The sequence below is a fragment of the Onychostruthus taczanowskii genome, unplaced genomic scaffold, assembly GCF_017590055.1.
Source record: "Onychostruthus taczanowskii isolate IOZ18803 unplaced genomic scaffold, ASM1759005v1 scaffold16, whole genome shotgun sequence".
In the NCBI taxonomy this organism is placed as follows: Eukaryota; Metazoa; Chordata; class Aves; order Passeriformes; family Passeridae; genus Onychostruthus; species Onychostruthus taczanowskii.
Genome location: NW_024498795.1, coordinates 7,181,875 through 7,202,936, shown reverse-complemented (window position 1 = coordinate 7,202,936; position 21,062 = coordinate 7,181,875). Strand labels below are relative to the sequence as shown.

The 21,062-nt window shown below is 37.9% G+C and overlaps 1 protein-coding gene across 1 annotated transcript in view; it reads right to left on the bottom strand.

Annotated features, from left to right (window-relative positions):
* Window positions 1-21,062, bottom strand: part of LAMA1 (laminin subunit alpha 1) — a 97,103-nt gene that overhangs the window by 35,193 nt on the left and 40,848 nt on the right. Inside the window, exons 11-30 of the mRNA XM_041399219.1 lie at window positions 20,582-20,722; window positions 19,451-19,624; window positions 17,587-17,688; window positions 16,653-16,864; window positions 15,379-15,490; window positions 14,366-14,476; window positions 13,483-13,610; window positions 12,799-12,885; window positions 12,235-12,446; window positions 11,626-11,732; window positions 10,488-10,668; window positions 9,095-9,231; window positions 6,248-6,484; window positions 5,013-5,156; window positions 4,492-4,671; window positions 3,683-3,868; window positions 3,448-3,575; window positions 2,268-2,388; window positions 1,985-2,122; window positions 50-171 (exon numbers count right to left, since the gene is read on the bottom strand). Of these exons, the coding sequence (XP_041255153.1) occupies window positions 50-171; window positions 1,985-2,122; window positions 2,268-2,388; window positions 3,448-3,575; window positions 3,683-3,868; window positions 4,492-4,671; window positions 5,013-5,156; window positions 6,248-6,484; window positions 9,095-9,231; window positions 10,488-10,668; window positions 11,626-11,732; window positions 12,235-12,446; window positions 12,799-12,885; window positions 13,483-13,610; window positions 14,366-14,476; window positions 15,379-15,490; window positions 16,653-16,864; window positions 17,587-17,688; window positions 19,451-19,624; window positions 20,582-20,722 (2,960 nt within the window). The remainder of the gene's footprint in view (window positions 1-49; window positions 172-1,984; window positions 2,123-2,267; window positions 2,389-3,447; window positions 3,576-3,682; window positions 3,869-4,491; window positions 4,672-5,012; window positions 5,157-6,247; window positions 6,485-9,094; window positions 9,232-10,487; window positions 10,669-11,625; window positions 11,733-12,234; window positions 12,447-12,798; window positions 12,886-13,482; window positions 13,611-14,365; window positions 14,477-15,378; window positions 15,491-16,652; window positions 16,865-17,586; window positions 17,689-19,450; window positions 19,625-20,581; window positions 20,723-21,062) is intronic.

The following is a 21,062-nucleotide window of genomic DNA, read 5'->3' as shown; positions in this document are numbered from 1 at the left end:
AAGAAATGGGAATGATAAATTTACAGTGGATTTGGTAAGTTCTGGTTACCTGGCAGGGTTGGCTCTGGGACAGGCACAAGGAGAGCAGTCATTGGCAGATCCAGTCACTTTCCCATAGTAGCCTGGGGCACAAGCACTGCAGTGGTCACCAACTGTGTTATCTCTGCAGTCCTGAGACAGAAAATTCAGATGGTTTAAAACAACAACAAACAACAGGAGTAACTTTATCTACTTTATCAACACATGTGTACAGTTTCCAACAATGATCTCTACATGTCACTATGTTTAAAACAACAACAAACAACAGGAGTAACTTTATCTACTTTATCAACACGTGTACAGTTTCCAGCAATGATCTCTACATGTCACTACCCCCTGGCCAGCATTCTCTGAGTGAAAAAACTTTTTATGCAAACAGAATGCCAGGATATTTTCTCTTATGTGAATGCCCCTTCAGGAAGGCTGATCTAATTTCTTTTTTAAATTTCCATAAAGTCTATGTATTTTTGCAACTACTAATCAATTCAGGTCAGGACATCACAGTACAAAACAAAAAAAATTGTAAAAAAAAAACCCCTAAAACAAAAAATCTAAACAAAAGAAACAAAGAAACAAACAAAAAGGAAAAATTAAACAGAATACCTGTTTTTTCTGTTTCAGTATTTCAGCAAATGCTGAGGACTATCCACAGTTAGGATTAACAGACACTACATTTTATTTGTCAAGAGTACTGACCAATAACCAGTGCTGTTAACACAACATAATATTAAAACACTAAATTGGTATTAAAAACACAATTTAACTGACTAGTACCCCAAGTGAACAAAAACATTTTTCTGCTTTTCCCTCCTTTTTTCTTTTAACCTTTCTTTTTTCTTATTCTGTACTTCATATACCTGCTAGTGTGTATTTTAGGTTGGTTGGTGAGGTAAACAGTGGCAATACAACCTCCTATTTTATGGGAGCAGAAGTCAGGTGAAAACCAACTCTCTTGCCTACACCACTCAGCTGGAAATGTCTGAGTAGTAATCCTGAGACACAGATGACTTGCTAACTCTCAAAAAGAAACTAAGAGAAAGAATAATGAATATTCACCTCTGTGAGAGACCTATGCATCTTAGCCTTGCAGAAGTGAGAACCTTAGTTCTTACTCATGAGATACATACTTTGTACAAACCTGAAAGCAAAAGAGTGGCTTAGAAAAGCCTCAAGGACTAAGGAAACTAACTTAAAAACTAACTTCAAGAATTAATTCAGCAAAAGTTGACTTTGAACTAATGCAGTCATCACTGGAAAAATAAAGCAACTGGGGGGAAAAAATTAGAAAAAGATACAGAACAGTGCCAGGGAATGGACTTAATATGCCTTATTCGGTTAGCTGAGAATTTGCTGTCCATAGCCTGTCAGACCAAAAGAGAGAGGAAATGTGTTACTCATATGTGACCCTTCTTTGCAACCTTTGTGATAAAAGGAGAAAAGTGAGCAAATCAACTTTGCTGAGGCATATCCCTACAATAATGTAGTCTCTGGGCATTAAAAAAAAAAAAGCCTCATTTAAAGCTGCCCAGGGGATTCTTTTCCTGAGAAAGAATTTACCTTTGATTTAAGTCTGTGGTGCAGTATGGCTTACTGCATGCTTTATTTCTTTTTTTGTGTGCCTAAGAAGACTTCTTCCCAAAGCCCAAAAAAGTCTCACAGAAAAACAGACAAATTCAACCTATATAGAAGTAATATTAAAAGTAAAATTAAAACTAAAATAATTAATGATTTTGAGTATCTTAGTGCCCCAAAATCTTGCTAGTTTAACTGAACAGGCTGTAAGGGAAACTACTCAGATTTGCCATTTTTCAGAGTTGTGGGGGGAAAAAATCACATTTTATCCAAGTAGTACAGCCATATACTTCTCCTAAAAACTCCTTGGACAGGTTACTGCCATTGTATGCTCAGGTGAAATCAATAAAAAAAATGTATAAGACGTACATACCAAGCACTTCCCAGTGTCAGGATCACAGGTTTCACTATGGTTGTTGCACTGACATGGCACACAAGGTGCTATCAGAGCATGAGGCTCTCTTACACTGAGTTCTGTATGCTTTCCCCTGTAGTATCCTGGAGCACAGCTCTAATTGTAAGGGGAGTAAAGAAAAATTTTAAAGAAATTATCACAGCTATCAACAGCAACAACAACTTCAAAAGCCATTAAAGTAATATTTTTTTATTTTACTTTCACACCATTAGACAGACAAAAGCACTCAAGGGGTCAGTACCTGGCAGGACAATCCAGTGTAACCAGCAGGACACCTACACTGCTCTACAAGATGAGCTAGAGGTCTGCCTAGATGCATTTCTTCAAACTTGACTGCAATTTCCATTGAGATATTTGCAATTCTACAAGACATATGCAGAAGAGAAAGAAGCTTAAGTGCTTAAATGCTTTAAGAAGCAAGAAATGCTTAAAGAAGCACAAAATGAAGATCCAAAAACACTTTCATTTTCAAGGTCAGGGCTACAATACATAATCTTCCATAATTTCCCATGCAAACATCTCAAAAACTGAACATTTTTTACTTATTTATGGGATTTAAGAATCTACAACCAAGCACATCAGAAATTATTAAAAGTAATAAAGGTTGATCCCTCCCCTCTCAATCTGGAAAACTTCCCAAACCCACAATGCAAGAGTATGTAATTCTTCCTCAGAAATATTGGGACAACTGCATTTGTCTCGTGCCACAATTTTGGACAGAGCTAACGAAAAGATAATTGAGGGCATTTGAATCAAAAATAGCGCAAAATCTGCAGGTGGAATCAGACTTCTTCAGAGCTGCAAAGACGTACAGACATTGGGTTTTCACTGGGTGCATCTTTGCTCATCTTGTTTGTTTCCAGATAGACAGATGAAAGAATGATATCCCTATCCCCTCCCTCTCATTAGTAACAGTTCTGGACAAAATGGTAATAAAATGCTACTATTCTGAGGTAGGATGATCTTATTACCACTGCCCAGAGTGTTTCAAGCTACAGGAGACACCTAGATTGATACAAACCCAAGAACTCAAGGGACCATGTGCTTCAAGTGAAAAAAGAAACAAAAAATTCAATATCCATAAAAATAAGATGGGAAAGGAATATTTTAGAAAATATAAAATATTTAAGTATATCATCAGTCCTGCAGAACACTGCATCAGCCTGTGCTCCTTTGTGTGTTTTGCTATCAAAGTAAGCAGCAAAGTCATTTAGTGTTTCACAAAAAATAATTCAAGAGAGATTTTGCTGCAATTAAAAGCCATAAATGTTTTCTTGTCAGAGGAAGAGCAGAAGTCATAAATAGGAAATTGTAAATTTCTCTGAGATAAGTCTTTACCGTATAGCTCAGTTGGAGCTATTTGTAAATTAAATACCAGTAAATTCAATACAATAAATAAATGCAATCAGAGGTTGATTTACCTGCTTTGCTGTAATCCTTGGCCATAAGCTGCCTTGATAAGGATGTATTCAACATTGCTGAGCACAGACATGAAGTCAGAACGTAAGACAGGCTCATCAGACACAGAGTTAAAATACTTCCAAGAATCCTAGAGAAATATAACACATTTATTATTATTATTTATTTATTATTTAAACCAGGGACATTCCTATTTACTTCAAGGTAATGCTGTGTTGCTGCTGTGTTTTGGCTTACCTCCTTCATTTCTACTTCCTTGTCAGTTCTTACTCCATTTTCTGGAGACGGGATGTCTGCATAGATGACCAACTTGCTGGTGTGACCTCCTTTCATTAGAATCTGTGGCTCAAAATTTGAGGTTCCAAAGCCATCCAAAGCATAAAAGGCAACAGTATATCTCAGCTTCCCTCCATAGGCCATGAGCTGTTTGGATTAAAAATTATTGCTATTATTTATTCTAAGGTTCAAGCTACAAGTTGAAAATACCTTAACGTCATCTGTAGACTGGAAAACTGCCAGTCCATTGCAGAATTGGCAATAAAACATGAAAATTTACTTAAACTCAGTGGCTTTTTCACCAAGGTTAAATACATATTTCTGAAAAACTGTTGTAGTTTCTTTACCTAGACCTTCTCAAGGTGTGCACTCATTTTACATTTCCAAAGCAATAGAGATTCCATGACCTATTCTATTCTATTCCATGAATATACTGATTCTAGCATCAAGGTTGAAAATTCTTTTCGGTTTCTACCGTGAAACTAAATATATCACTGTTTCCCCACCACAGAATCCGTGAAGTAATTAAATATGGGTGTTAACAATTTACAGGGTCAAGAAAAATCTTGTTAGGAAAGGGTAATGTAAATATATTGGTTTTGTTTGCTATATGTAAGTTCTATCACTGAACAGTCACAATATTATGACTTACAGGAATAGAACTAACATAGAAATGTGTTACAAAGATAAAGTTACTATTCTAGAGTAAAGGAGTGTCTATCAGACAACAAAATTATCTACAAAGCATTCCAATTATTTAATGTTCTTACCTGGTCTCCCTGAAACTGTTCTGGCAACTTCCAGTAAAATGTTTCTGTATTTAAGTATTTTCTGACTATGGCAGCATCCAATAAAACATCAGGAAATTGTGAAAATACTCCTTCCACTGTTCCAGTCAGGTTACTTTGAGCTACTACATGCAGAATAGCCTGATCTGGAGTTAATGTTATCTGCAACACAAAGACCAAAAGATTCATTCAACAAAATATCCTGTTAATGATTTTAGCTGCTTTGAAACAGTCAACAATCCATTTTAGAGTAATAAATGCCCAACCCAAAAAACTGGAAAACATGTTTGATATTTACTTTTTTAAGAAGTGAAGAGTGAAACGCAAGGTTCCAGAAATAAGAGTATGACCATTTACCATTTGCTTTCTTTTCTGTTCTGAGCTGTGCCACTGGCCCTGTAAGCCAGTTAGGACACTCAGCATGATCCATTAAATGTGTACACCAGCGTGGTACCTAACATGAGGACAACAGCAAACTGCCTCTGTGTGATTGCTTTACTTACAGGAATTCTCACGTGGTCTTCTAGTTCTGAACAAGATGTGGACATCCCAAAACAGAAGCATGGAGTACATCCTAGTGCACTGTTAGCAGACAGACCAAAAGTTCCAGGTTTACACTCACTGCATTGTAGACCAAAAACATTTTCCTGGAGGATATTAAAAAAAAAAAAAGGAACAGTACACTCATAATATTTCACTATCTAAATGAAAGATGATTATTTTTGGAGGAAAAAATAGTCGCTACATAAACTACATGGCAGAATATCAATTATTGTATGCAATCTGTTTTACTGTGCAATACATTATTTTTTCATTATTTCCCAATGCTTTTTTTTTGCTTTTTTTCCCTAAAAAAAAGAAAAGAAAAAAAAAACCACACACACACACAAAACTCCCCATAAACAACCACAGAACATTTAATTAAACTCATACATTTGACTATCAAAAATTAGCAGCTATGTATTTCAATTCAAAACAGAATTTCCTCCCAAACCTGCATCTGGAAAATGAGCTCCAAAAGCCAAATAAACTGCTCACTATGAATAGTAATCAAGGCACCTATTCCTAAGAGTCTATTTTTGCACTCAATTACCAACTGCTAAGATGAACCTCAAGAAACATCCAAAACTACAGTCAATGCCCACTGGTACCTTTAACCAGAGATTGGACAGACATGTATAAAGGCATAAATTTGTTGTCTTGAAGTAAGTTTTCTATCATTCAGTTTTGCAATAAATTATTCCTATCTTTTCAGAAAAATCCATACTATCTGTGTTTTTAATGTTTCCTTCCCTATATACAAGAATAAAGTTCACTATTAGTAATACATCTGAGTTATTATTAAGCACTGCCTTTGGTTCCAGCATAGGAAATTAATTCGAACCTGCAACATAAACATATTTCAAAAAACACTGAGATTGTCAATTTAGTATTTATTGGTTTCTTCCTATCATTATAATTTGAATTTTCAAAAAAGCAGGCTGTATCATCTGAACTAATGTGTTGTTCCCAAACCTAATAAAATCAAATGTGAATGAATGGAAAAACTTCAATGGTTTTCAATTTTTCCTGACTAATAGGAAGATCTGTCACAAGAAATCCTTTACATGTAGGTGTATTCATAAATGACACAGACTGCCTTTTTAAGTCCTTTCAGCCCTGTATCTGCCTTGACTTCAAGGCACTCAATGTCTAGAAAGCACTAATGCTTTCCCAGAAGGGCTGAATGACTCGGTACCTTGCAGGAACAGACACCAGTTTCTTCTTCACAACCACAAACTCCTTCGGTGCCGTTGCACGTCTCTGCTTTGGTTCCACTCAAATCACAGTCACAGGCAACACAGTCCGGGTAGTCCCTGTAGCCCAAGGCACACCTGGAACAGTCTCGTCCTCCAAATTCAGTTTTGCACTGGCATTGACCTGTCAACACATCGCACTGGGGATTGGCTGAACCAGCGCTGCTACAGTTGCAAGCCTTAGCGGAAGAGAAAAAAGGTACCTAAATAGCAGATCTTTAAAAAAAAATTTCTTACAACAGAAACAGCACAGTAAATTTAAAAATGACCCTTAAAACCCTATGCTTGTCAACAAATACTGTACAATAATAAAAGGGAAGAATTTCATGCAGAAATGAGGTTGTTTAGTTTGTTTTTTAGCAAAGAACTGCATTTCCAGTCAACAGTGGACGGCAAACAGTTAAAAGCTTTGTTGGTTCCCAAAAAATATGGATTGGGAAACAAAGGAGTTGAAGGAATCTGTTCCAGAAAACAAAAATATATCCAAAATACTTTTTTTACAGTACTAGTAATTGAGTGCAGCAAGTAAATTAAATAATGTTGTATAAATGCTGCATGAAAGAAATCTGTATGATCATTTTATAAATATGACAGAAAGGAAAATCTTAAAACTAACATTCTGTTAAGATTTCAAGAAGCATTAATAGCTTTGGCATCTTGCTCAAGCTACTTTTACTATTTGATGAAGAACCAAGAATCTCTTTGCATCCCAAAGGTGGGAAGCTCAACATGCAGTGCAGCTCAGTACCAAAGGAAAACTGTTTCGTGGCAGAGAGCATCCTTCATTATGCAATCAGTAATATGAACCTGTCATTACGAACATGCAAAGTGGGTGTACTTTATTTGTCATTCTTTTTTTGAAGCAGTCTGGATTAGCCTCCACTCTTAATTTCTTATCTGTGGTTATTTCACAAGCCCAGTTTTGGTTGGTAGTTATTTCTAACTGAACAGGCAAAAAGTACATTCCATCTATCACCATCTACTGTGAGCATTTTCCCTGAGTTATTTTGCTCATCAGCTCTCTTTGAGATGAAAAGCCTTTACCTTGCCAAGTCCTGCATGCCAAGACCCACAAATTCTAGGAGAATTACTGTCTATCCTTTAGCATTCTTCACAATTTTGCTGGTTACCCACAGCACTCTTTGTATTAAGCAGTTTTTACTGTAGCACTGGGTACTATAATGTCTAGTTTAATACACTTTATGGTCACACAGGTTGACAGCTTTGGCTCTCAGGTATCAGTAAATGTCCACAGCTCGGAACATCAAACTCTAAGATAGCAATAATTTACATGTATTCAGTCTCTAGCTACTTGTGAGAAAGATAAATAAAGGCTTTAACGTACAATGCACTGTGATGCCAGCACACATGAAAAGGACTGTAATCTAAACAAGACTACAGCTCTGCTACGCTACTGAACCCAGAAATGGATACTAGATATCAAGAAAACCTCTAGAAACAGAAGAGCCAGATAAAGTAACCACGTATGCATTCTGTGTTGCAAAACCAGACAGTCGGGGCTTCTCAGCATCTCCCTCATTTCATCCATGTAGAGAGCACACAAAGAGTCTGTCCTGGATTTTCCAGAAGACATTGCTGCTGATATTAAACTACCACATCTGACTATACAGCATAGGGTATATCCCTCTGTTGGGATTATTATGTGGAGATCACGTTAATGTTTGTTGCTTCAAGAAGGGATCTAAAATCCTTTAGAATATTTCACATTCATTACTATGATGCTGCAACCAAAAGGAATGATAAATAACCTAGAAAAAGTGAGCAACAGCATATTTAATTGCACCTGATCATTGGCAAGCACCGGGGAATCACGCTATGAAATGAGCACCTCAAAGGAAATGCAGAAGGACCAGCACATTGTATTTGCAGTACATTAGGTAAGAATGACAGTAAGCTGACAGCTAACAAAGCCATGGCTTAAAGACCCATTGCCAACTATGCTACTATAAATCATTAAGATGGTTAACTGTGAAGACTTATTAGGACTACTTCATCATCCTTACTCTAAAAAATTAAAGAGAGAAAAAGGATACCAATTTGGCTGACACTTAAATACTTACTGCATGTAATGACAGAGCTTGTCAAGTTGATTGTATTTGTGGTTTCTCCATTGAAGTTACCCATTACATTCATGTAATTGAGGATTTTTAAAATCTGAACATTTAGAAAATAGTTTGGATCAATGCCATACCTGACAAGAATTTACTGCATGAACCTAAAGGCATAAATGGATGATGTTCCTTGAATCTGCACTGACTTGGCATTTTATTGCTTAATCATAAGCATTAAGCTGAGATAATGGGAGCTACCATTGTTCCATCTAGGAAACATTAACTACATTACACCATTTAAATTATAAATCTTCAGAAAAAATGCCTGCAGTAATTTTCAAGACACTTCTAATGTTCTTAAATCCGTAATATTATCACTTACTGATTTGCACAGAAACTATGTTCCCAGTTGCCCCTTGCTGCTACAAATCTGGTTTAGTACCACTATTTAAACACCTAAATGTTAGAATACACACCTCACAATTCCAGTGTGAACGGTGCACCTATCCAGAATAAGCACTCTGATAGTATTTTCAAAGATAGCCCTCTTAGAACATTGTGCCATCTGTTTTGCTGGTTTTTGTTTTAATTTGAGCATGTTGCATTAACACTGAGACAGAATAAAGATCATGGTTCTCAAAAAAAGAGTCCAATTCTGACATTTGTATAAGGCAAATTGTTTTTAACAGCCATGGCTTTTCACCCAGCCTACCATACCTTGCAACCAAGTTTAGGAGAGAGTCCCCAGTAATTTTCTTCACAGAGTTCACACTTTTGTCCCTGAGTGTGAGGGGGACAAATGCATTGGCCAGAATCAGCATTACAGTTGTTCTGAGTATGGGCACAGTCACAGGCTGCAAGAGAAAGAGGACCAAATGGTAACTTTATCCACTCTTTACTACAGAGAAGAAGCTCTAAGACCACCAATAGTCTTACGTTTTTATGCAGTACATTTGTCTGTTCCATTAGGAACTCCTTGCCATCCCTAATCACTGAGAAACAAATCATGACCACAGTGACATTTCATCTTTTTACTCAAAGCCCATTATTGCTTATTGACTTAGCCTATTTGGTGTTTCAAAAAGCAGTGTTGCACTTCCACAGGGGGATCAACAAGACCAAATAAAGGTATTTTTGGAGTGGAGTACATTTGTAGGAAAACTTTTCTATGATAGAGAACACAAAACTCATCAGGCGATAAGCTAATGTTCTCAAGCAGGTGAAAGGATTAATGCTCAAGAATTGAATAATAGGGATGGATAACTACTTTTATAATAACTAATTACTGCAGGATGCACTTGGCTATTTAAGACACAAAATACTATTCCTGTTAAAAAGCAGAATTTCAGTGAAGTGATTTTATTAATCTTTTTATTAACATTTAAGTATTTTCCAATAAAGAAAGGATTAAAGGTACCCAAGGTATCTTTGATTCTTAGTATAGACAAAGTATATTAATTTCAAAACAATCTTATCACAATCTCACTGCATATTTCATTTTCATGCACTGTTTGAGGCATGAAAAAAAGTGGTTTTGTCTGGCTGGAGAAAAGGCAGACATTCCTTCTGCTATACTGTATTGAAAAGGGCATCTTATTAACATGAAAAATTAGGTTTTGATGGCACGTTCTCCTTTCAGATGAACAATTTCTTCCTTATTATGACTAAAAATTGCACACGGCCAGGTGATGATGAGAAAGCAGAGGCAATGACTTCATATCAAAGTATGAAACACATATTTAAGATTTAAATGAAAAAAAATAAAGTAAAAATCTGTAGGCGTAGATCTTCACTTTTCCAACTGCAGAAAAAAAGGTTTCATTCTCTTTGAAGGACTGAAGGGTTTTGTTATAAAGAGACAAAGGAGCCATTGAGGATGTAATATTTCTCTCATTCACCCTTTATGAGTTATTTCATAGTCACCACCTTTTACAAGGAGCCAGTAAGCAAAGAAATGTTTTGTTCCCTAGCTTAATCAAAGTATTAGTAGACCTTCCTACAGATTCTTCTGTATCGTCACCAAAACTGACCTTTGCCAGAGTTCAACATACAATATACTGCTGAAAGAAATTCCAGACAAACTGTGCAAGGATCATGGATTAGAGCTTACGTGTGCAGCCACCATCCTGGAATGCGTAAAAGCCATGAGCACAACGGTCACACTTCTCTCCAGCCACTCCTGGCACACAGTGACACTGCCCATGATGATTGCAGTCCTCGGACACAGAGCCAAACTGACTGCAGTTGCAGGGAACACAGCCAAGCCCAGTAAGCAGCCCATAATACCCATTCTGTTGGAGAAGAAATAAATAGATTTGTGCTGTTTCATAAATTGTTGAAAATACTACAATATACACTCTTGTTTTCTCTTGTTTACTTCCCATGGTGTCTGACCTGCATGAATCTTGGCCAGCACTGTGTGACTGCTGTGGAAAGACTCCCTGGCATTATGTCTTCACTGTTGCCAGCTATAAAGCAATATGCCCTCGGGTGACAAACTCAACCCTGAAATGTTCTCACCGTCCTTAATCTCACAAGAAAGACACTATGTTTTGAAGTTTGATGTTACTCTAATTTAAAGACTTGCATGAGGTGAGGGTGGGCTGTGCTGCTGAAGCACAGATACCTGAGACTATGAATGAAAGCCTAGAACAGGGCAGGTCAGTGACCCAGTAGACATGTGTGCTAAAAGTCATTCAGCTGGGCTGGCACAAAAGGCAGTAACTGGGCACAGATTTCCGGCTCTGGTCTCTGATGTAGTTCTACACTTAGCATACACTGGAAACTGCTGGTTTGTATCACCAGTGAATATCTGCTTGTTGCTATAACAGGCCTGCCTTTCAGCTGAATCCCTTGTTGGCATTCAGCCATGAGGTATGCATTATCACCAACCACATTTCTTCAGATATTCCCTACTCAGACTTCATTTTGCAGAAACACAGCTCTAAGATCCCTCCAGGTTTGTTAACAGTGTTTGGTTTTTGATGGCACACTGTCAGCACCAGCCTGAACAGCCCTATGCAGGAGGGTGCTGAGTCAATTAAATAGCTTCACATCTGCGAGGAGCACATGCAGAGCAATTTTCAGCCACAAAAACCTCTGCAGACAAACTTTGGTCTCCACTCCATAGGCCTCTCTCCCCAAAACCTATTTGTTGCTATTCTCTGTATCTGCTCAAATCAAAATCTATAGATAAGGAGGAAGACAAGAAAATCTGTACATGAGCAACAGGCAATGTATCTGCTTACCAAGCATTTATCACATCTTTCTCCAATTACATTTGATTTGCAGGAGCAGATGCCTGTCTCATGTTGACAAGTACTTGAAAGGGAACCATTCACGTGGCAGGCACAGGCTTGTGTTCAGACAAAAAGAAATCAAATTAAAAAGTTATTCATGTGTACCTATAGGCATTCATTATTATACAGAATTTAAAACCTGGTATATGATGTGTTTAATCTGTTTATATCCCACAGATGCTAATATATCACAGAAATGCCTGTGCATTTGGACTAAAACTTAAACCAAAACAAAACACCTCTGAATAGCTGTATTTGAAAAGTTCTGTTCTTCCAGTCCTATATGTGACATTCAGGAGTAGGAAATGTGTCCAGCATGTCACTGGAGGGACAGTGTTAAGCAAACCAATAAGTTCCAGGGATACCAAATATAAAACCCTAACATAATACATTCCGCTCCCTCAGCCTAACCCAACCCTAGAATTTTCAACCTGCACTTGCCAACTCACAATTTGAAGGTTAAGTCTTCCAGAAAATGTGCACGTCACCGTCCATTTTACACAGGAACTACATTTTTGTGTTCTTTAAATGTTGAGAGTAATAAAAATAACAACTTACCACGACAGTTTTTGTCAATCACTGCATCCCCATAATACCCATCAGCACACTTTTCACAGTGGTGACCTGCTGTGTTCCCCAGACATTTCAGGCACTGTCCTGTGAAAGGATCACAGTGGCCCTCTTCCTGAGGGTTGACATTGCCATTGCATTCACAAGGAGCACACGACTGTCCAGCCATAAGAGGATTCCCATAGTAACCATTAGCGCACCTGCATCAGAATTTAAAAACTTTGTCAGCTGGAATGTGGTCATGTCATACACTCACACAGAATCACACAATCACAGAATAATGAGGTTGGAAGAGACCTCTAAGATCATCGAGTCCAACTTATGCCCTAACACCTCAACTAGACTATAGCACCAAGCTCCTCACTGAAGGGAGTTTTTCCTGTTAAATTTTAATCTAAAGTATCTCCGTATTACAATGAAAGACAAAATAAGAAGGAAAGCGTTATTAGGAATGTTCTGTACGTGTGGTATGAACAATACAAGGAAGACAGGAAAATGAACACCTAGTGATGGCAATGATACAGATGTTTCACCCAAAATTAGTGTACATACCTTTCACACTGAGAACCAGTATAGCCTGGAAGACATTTGTCACAGACAATTCCACCTTCCTCACTCAGCTGGCAAGTGGGACTGAAACTATTAAGAATATTTATGGCAGTTGGCATCAATGCACAGAATCACAAGACTTCTGCAAACATTCAATATCCACCCTTCCTTGCACGTTGGTATATGAACACACAATTGCAATTTTCCCTAGTTTATCAATGCTTTTAACATTAGAATGTGTCAAAATAAATGTATAATTTTCAAAAGCTCTTGGGTTTTTTCACTTGAAAAGCAAGATTTTAAAACTTCCTAAAATTCGGCTTTCATTCTAGCAAAGCAGTAAAATTGCTGTACCGAGTTCCTTCTTTTTCAGAAAAAACACTTCTGTCCTTCTACTGTTTTCTGAAAAAACAAGGAAGATAACCATGGTTTTGGTTCAAAGTTCAAGGACAGGTTGAACTATTACTTTCATCCACCATGCAAAATCATACCAGTTCACTCAGCCTCTCTTAGCCTAGTCAATATATTTGTCTACATTGATAAACAGTGTTTCTATTATATATACACAAACAAAGATGAAGAAAAAAAATTCCTTTTCTCTCTCCTTCAGACACCATGACATTTTTCTTTATCTCGCTTTCTGGTTGTGCTGAAGATGCAAAAGACAGTCTTGCATAAGAAGCTTACTTGTTTGCAGAAGAACTCAGAGGACATGCACAGGGCTGGCAGTCCTCAGAGGTTCCTTGGGATGGATTTCCATAGAAGCCAGGCAAGCACTGATCACAGAAAGGTCCTGTTGTGTTGTGTTGACAAGCCTGTGAGACATGGAAAAAATCTTTTTTGTATTTTCTCTTGATGGTTTTTCAGCCCCTGAGGGATTCCTACAGCAGTCTGCATGCAGTGTGACATCCAAGGAAGCCATTCTTCAAGCCATGAAGAACTGCCTAGAACTCTGAAAATAAGTGTTTGATTTTTTTTTCTGAGTTATGACAATCCTGATTGGTTTTTCCTACATTTTAGAATATATGAAACCAGCCACATTACTTATACACATACTTAAATGTACTTCACATATTGCACACACTTGCAGTAACAAACTTATATAGTTTTTACTAGTGTTTAGCCATTTTATTCCAGTAACCTTTAATTTTCAGAAGAGATCTGAGAGCTAAATTTTCTCTTCGCAAGGTAATGTGCAATTTCCACTGGTGTTAGTCATGGAAGATGCACATATATCTGAAAACAAATATTCACCGCTTAAATTTGTTTTTCAGGAACCTGCAGCAAGCAAAATCAGGATTTTTATCAGCCAGTATATGATGGCATTTTTGTATTAGTTCTGACTATTCCCCACTTGAAATGATAAACTGAAACAAATTGTTTATTGGAAAACACAATAATGGAGTCTTGAAACATACTCTGAACTAAACAATGAAAACCAACAAAAGTAAACACTTGGCACCCATAGCTTGAAATTACGCATACTGTAAACTTGTCTCCCACAGTCAAAATGCTCTCTTAACTCCTAAATAGATGCTTAAAAGGTAGGACACTTTGAAGGATGACTTACAAAGCAAACACCGTGAATGTCACACTCAGTTGCATGCCCATTGCACTTGCAGGGCTGACAAATACCTCCAAAGAGTATTCCATCCACACGGTAGTACCCAGGGAGACAGGACTGAGAGGAAATGAAGGGAGAAAAAGCAATAGCATTATGTGTGTTGAAAATACACATCAGAATTTTTCAAAGAGTGCACTTCCGACCACGCACCATCCAACCCATTCACACTGTGGTAACTGAATGCTCTTTCAACCCTATTGATGTCACTGTAGCTCTTTTCTGGTAGCTGTTTTTTACTTGCACTGGATGAAGGGGATAAGAATTAACTCCATAAAACTTTGATTCATCCCTTTGTTCCCTGAAGGCATGAAAGTTAACTTTTGTGTGGTTTAATATGTGAAATTCCTTATTATGGGACAATAGAAAAGATATTCCACCACCTCTGCAGCATCATTAACAATGTTATAGCAAAATTTCGATATTTTCATACTGAAATTACTTGTCAAAATAGTTCCTGCTATTCTGCAGTAGGACTGTGCCTCTCTAAATCTTCTATTCACAGATACACAAGACACCACCTTGCACAATGCATTTCACTCTTGTGGGTTCTTCCAAAAGCTAGCATTCCTCCCTGCTAAGGTTCCTTATTGCCCCCTTAAACTTAACGGCACATAACAGGAATAAACTGAACAGGATCCAGCTCCAGAAAAAATGCTATTAATCAGTAAGGTAAGCTCAAAATAGCTTCACAGAGTTTTAACAGCTGCTCCCTCTGAAACACTGATTCTGAAGCACATCATCATTTTTTGTGCCATGAAAAAGAATTCAAGAAATAAGTTTAAAATCCCATTTAGAGTATCTGAAAGAAAACCTTCAGGATTGTGTAAAGTATAGTAGGCACCAATTCACCACATAACAAACACTATAATAGCAGTTCAATTAAAGATAGCCTGCCTTTAAACCTAGATCCTTTACAATAGGAGATAATTTTCCATACACAAAATACCGTAAGAGGTTACCTCGCAAGATAATCCTGTGTAACCCTGAGGACATTCACAGAATTCCACATCTGGTGCTGAAGAGAGATCTATAACATTTGCACTTGCAGTATCCAAGGTCACAGAGTCCAGCCTAGGGTTAAGCAGGAAAACATCACATCATTCTTTTCACCAGACTTGATCTTCAGCAGCACAGTTCGCTTCTGGGGAGGTAACACCAGTGAGCACTGCTCCCCAGCAGGGACAACTGAGGAACAGTCACAAATCTCTTTTCCAAGAAGTCTGTGATCACTCTTATCACAGAATTTCCCAGTTTCTCCCGTTATCATTATTGTTACCGGAAAAGACAACCTCCTCAGTCACAGGTGACATTTTTATAAGAAATCTTTGCAAACATTCCATAAAGACAAACATGCTATCCCTAAATAAACATAGATTTCACCAGAGTGGTGTGGGTGCACAAAGTGGATTTGTTATCAGCTCCTATTTTATTGACACGAAATGCTACCAAATGACAGGATAGTCACAGAATATTTTGAGTTGAAAGGGATCATCAAGTCCATCTCTTAAATAAATGGCCCATATGGGGATTTGGATCCATAACTTTAGTGTTATTAGCACCATGCTCTAATAAGGGAATGAGGAAGAAAGTTTGTCAGTGTAAGGAAAGAGTGTAAGGAAATTAAGTAAGTAAATGAATGAAGCTGATTCCCTTGAGAGCAATACAACTTTTTTCCTGTATCTCAGAGAAGAGGTGAAACTAAGATCTCTAAGGTCTGACACAGATACTGCCAAGGCTGCTTTGAGACTATGGAGTGATCAGCTAATCTGTTGCAGCCTAATTTTCCTATGAAGGACTCCCTTAGAGAGGAGTCTCAATAACATCCACAAACAAGCATCAAAAGAAATTACAATCAATGTTTTTATTGATAGGTTTTCAATAGGCAGTGATGGATTAACTTGCCACATATCCAAATAAGCATACTGTAGGGAGTTCTGGAGGCATTTCCCCTTTAAAAAAACAGCTATTGCAATAAGACTTTTATGCACTATTACTTTAAAGCAGAAGACAACCATATCTCTGCTATATCATTAAAATCAAATGTCCCTTACCACACAATCTATACGACTGTGTTTTGGGGACAAAAACTGGTCTTAAGAAAATTCAATAAACAACATTTTTCCTACAAACTATTAACATAAAACTTCAGGAATACTTCCACTAAGAATCATTATTCATATGCAGAAAAATAACAGAAGTATATAGATTAACTTGAATATTTTATCTCACTTACCTGTACACAGCCTTTTTGGCAATGTTGTAGTTGGCCCTGATCAGAAGATGGGTCACATTTGCCAGAACAGTCATCAACATTTCTCGGTCTATTGCTTTTTTGGTATTAAACTCTATGAAATTGTCTGATACAAGTCTCACTGAATTAGAATACTCCTCATATGGCTGTAATGACAAGCCCGCTGCTCTTGTACTCAGAATCTGCCCGTTACCCTGAAATTGAAGGACAAAAGAAAACACTTCCCATATATGCATGTAAATTTTATTAAGCAATAACATTTAGTGTCAAATACATATCCATGTAACAAGAGAAAAGGCAAACAAATTAAATTCCTTGCATTAAGAAAAAGTAAGTAAAAGGCCAACATTTTCTGTGGCTTCAAGACCACACTCCTGTTCTCTCTTGGTTCAGAGACTTCAGAGTTCATTTGCAAAAGAATAAACTGAATTGCAAAAATCAAATACCTCTACAAAACAGAATTTCCTTTCTTCTTTGTTCTATTGCTAAGTACATCTAAAAAATTGGTTTTGGAGATGCCTGGATTCAGTATAGAGCCTTACTTTTTAACTGCAACATAAATCTAGAAAAGTAAGCAATCAGCAAGAACACTCACTTGTTTCATAAGCATAAGTCTTTCTAGTTTATTGCAGTTTGTTTTGTAAACACAGCTTTGTACATTTGGTAATAAGCAACTCACCCATATACACACAGATTAAATTCTAAGTATTTAGCATTTAAAACTAGTATGGTATACCTACAACTTCAGACAAATGGATTAGAAAATCAGAGAAATTAGTAGAAATAAAATTTTGATAGTGACATTTAAGGGACTTAAAACTGACAAATCTACTACTATAGAAATATTATTTTATTTTTTAAGTCTTGCATAGATTCTTAATAATGCCTAAATAGTAACAAGCTGAAAAAAATCTACCTGAATGATGACATCCACACTAGACACTATATCACTGTCCACACTCTCCATTGGAATGTCATAAGATACCGTATACTTCAAGTCTCCACTAAAAGCTGTGAGCTGAAATAACAAAAAGCAAAGTCTTAACAACACGATAACCTCCAGCCAACACCAAGAAATTACATGGGTCAGTACAATGTCCAAATTACAAGACAATTGTAGGATTACAAATACCACTTTAGAGAAAAAGTTTAGCATGCCATGAGTGTCAGCACAGGGACAAGAGCTGGCTTGTTGCTGTGCAGGTGGTGAGAGCTAGCTCAAGGCTCTACAGGTGATTCAGATAAGTGCCCTCATTCAGTGAAACACTAACAGGACTCTGATCAGACAGCTGAGGTGTATGCTATCATCCTACCCAAGGGGCGCAGCATGTTGGAGTTTTTCACATTCTATACACCACCTTTCAGGGTCCTTAGCCCCACACCTGCTGCTGACTGCTACAAAGTAAGTTAACAGTTAGACCTATATTAAATGAATAAGAAATCAGAATTTGAGTGAGTGTTGCCCTGTGCAAAATCTGCTCCTTAATGTTACACTTCTTACACTTGTTTTTATTTACTGTGTCACTATACTAATAATAAACACAGCTGCATGGGTAGAGAGAGTGGACTGAAAATAATTACTGGTGAGGCTGCAAGGATCTCCTCTGCTCACCTTTGATCACCAAGGATCTCCTCTGGTGAGGCCACAGCTGGAGTTCTGACTCCAGTTCTGAGCTTCCCAGTACTAGAGAGAGGTGGACATACTGGAAAGAGTCCAGCAAAGGGCCACTAAATGGTTAAGAGCCTGAAGCATCTTGAATATGAGGAAAAACCAAGAGTAGCAGGACTGTCCCACCTACAAAAGGCTCAGAGAGATCTTATCAATATATACAAACACCTTAAGAGAGGGGGCATAGAGGATGGAGCTGCGCTCTTTTCAGTGGTGCCCAGTGCCAGGAAAAGAGGCAATGACCACAACCTGAAATACAGGAGGTTCCTGCTGAACATCAGGAAACACTTATTGTGAGGGTGCCCAAGCAGTGGCACAGGCTGCTCAGAGAGGTTGTGGAGTCTCGGAGATACTCAGAAGCAGGTCTTTGAGCGCTCTTTTCAGTGGTGCCCAGTGCCAGGAAAAGAGGCAATGACCACAACCTGAAATACAGGAGGTTCCTGCTGAACATCAGGAAACACTTATTGTGAGGGTGCCCAAGCAGCGGCACAGGTTGCTCAGAGAGGTTGTGGAGTCTCCATGCTTGGAGATACTCAGAAGCAGGTCTTTGGTCGTGGTACTGGTAAACCTGTTCTAGGTGTCCTTGCTTGAGGACAGAGTTTGAGCAAGATGATTCCCAGAGGTCCCTTCCAACCTCAACTATTCTGTGATTCTGCTGCAAAAAACTGGGACACCCGGAGCTTTAGCTAGTAAAAAGGGAAAAAATTAAAGACTCGTTATTTGGAAACAGAAGGCGGCTAAGAAGCAGGCAAGAGATTTTAATGGTTCCACCTACTGTTATTGGGCAAGCCATTAAGGGTGTAAGTTTTGGGGTAGGAGCCAAGTGCATGGGAAATGTGAGCATATAAATCAGTAACAGTCAAGAGAGATTATATTGTGTCAAGGACAGGCCTGGAAGGAAGTGGAGAGATGGATGAACTCAAAGTGCAAAAAGAGGGTACTGGGAACGTCTGCGCAGGAGCATCCTGATTTAAAAAGCAGAGATACAGTGAGAAGTTTGGTAATACTGAGCTTTATGTGTAATCTTTAATTACAGAAACTATATATTTAGAGCAAAACAGGTTAGACAGAGAACCTATGAAGGAGTTTTGACACTTAGCTGAGTACTTACTTTATTTCCTAGATATGCCTCAGGTGCTGACCAGTAATAAGTATTTTTCAGTACTTTCACAGCCTCAGTGTTGTTAATACTTATTTGATGAGGTCCATCAAATTGGCTTCGCTGAGGCTGTACACTTCTTGCTTTGTACAGATCAGTAACAAGCCATCCAGTCATGTCTGAAATCTGCAAGAGTGGTAATATCAATGGCAGTCAGGCAGTTGTGTTACTGAGAAAGCATTCACCTCTTCCTAGATAGTCATTCAAACTGATGGATCTAGAACACTTCCATTAGCCAAGTCTGATACCGACATATGCAAATATGCCAGTTCAGACTAGGATGGTCTCCACCTCTCTATTTGACAGGAACAAAAATATAATGAATGTGATTTTCATACTTCCAACAAAATTAACATTATAGCTATGCAGCTTCCTGAGACAGAAATGCATAATTTCAAAGGCTTCAAGGCCAATTGCCCCCATTTATAAATAGGGCTGAGCTGGAGGAAAGCAAAAACTACAGTCCCAAAAGAGGGACCAAGATGAGAGAACTTTGTTCTTTTCACAGAGTTTTATTCAATCATCTTAGAATTTCAGTCAATTTGATATGTTTTCCTCCCTTTTTGTTGCACACAAAACAGAAGGTCTAAGTGTGGCTAGCTCTGCAAAGATACATAAGGAATTTAGTGGGAAAAGAGTGGCTGCAAAGCCTCATAACTCAAGAACTGTCTAATCAGAAAACAGTGATATTTATAAACACTGTTTGCTAAGAAACAGTATTGGCCATATTGCAAGAGGCCCAACAGCCTTGTCCATTAGGTATAAGAGCAAGGAAACAGGTTTGGGTTTATCTCTTCAGCATGAAAAAACAACTTTAACAGTCAGAAAAAAATACTTTTTTCCAATGCATTATGGCAGCCTTCACTACCCAAGTGCTTCTGACACTACTGCTAGCCAGCAGGGCCAAAGCCTGCCCTTGCTGACTACCTCAGAGCTGCCCAATGATACTGAAAATCCATTCCTCTGTAAGGAGAAACACACCAGAATTTGAAGTTAACCTGGGCATATGTCAAAGAGAAATACAGTACATTTTGCAGCTGATTGAAGAAAGAATATTAGGTCATGGACATAACATTTAAATACCTGACTGACAGGCCATGTAAGACTGTCACAGACATCAGAAACACCAAAGCAAAAACACTCCGTGCAGCCCTGAGGATTTCTTTCTTGTAAATTGTAGAATCCTGGTTTACAGAGATCACAGTTTTCACCTTCTACATTTTCCTGTCAAAGGCATATAACATTTGGTTCACATCAGCATTATTATGGTAACAAATACCATGGATTAGGTGGGATTTGGGCACAACAACATTCAGAAGGTTGTAAAAGAAAACACATTTCAGCACAGCAGGATTATTGAATAAGACTCAGAGCTTAAAACTGAAACTGATTGGAAAAATTCATCAGAATTTGCCAGTTCATCAAAATCAAAACAAGCCCCAGCAAGGGCTCTATTGTAGTAAAATTTCAACACACAGACAGGGTTTGAAAAGCTTCTGCTAGCTTGCCAGTCTACTTCTATTGTGGCTTGACTTTGTAGATTGCTCTGGAGAAAAGATCTCAT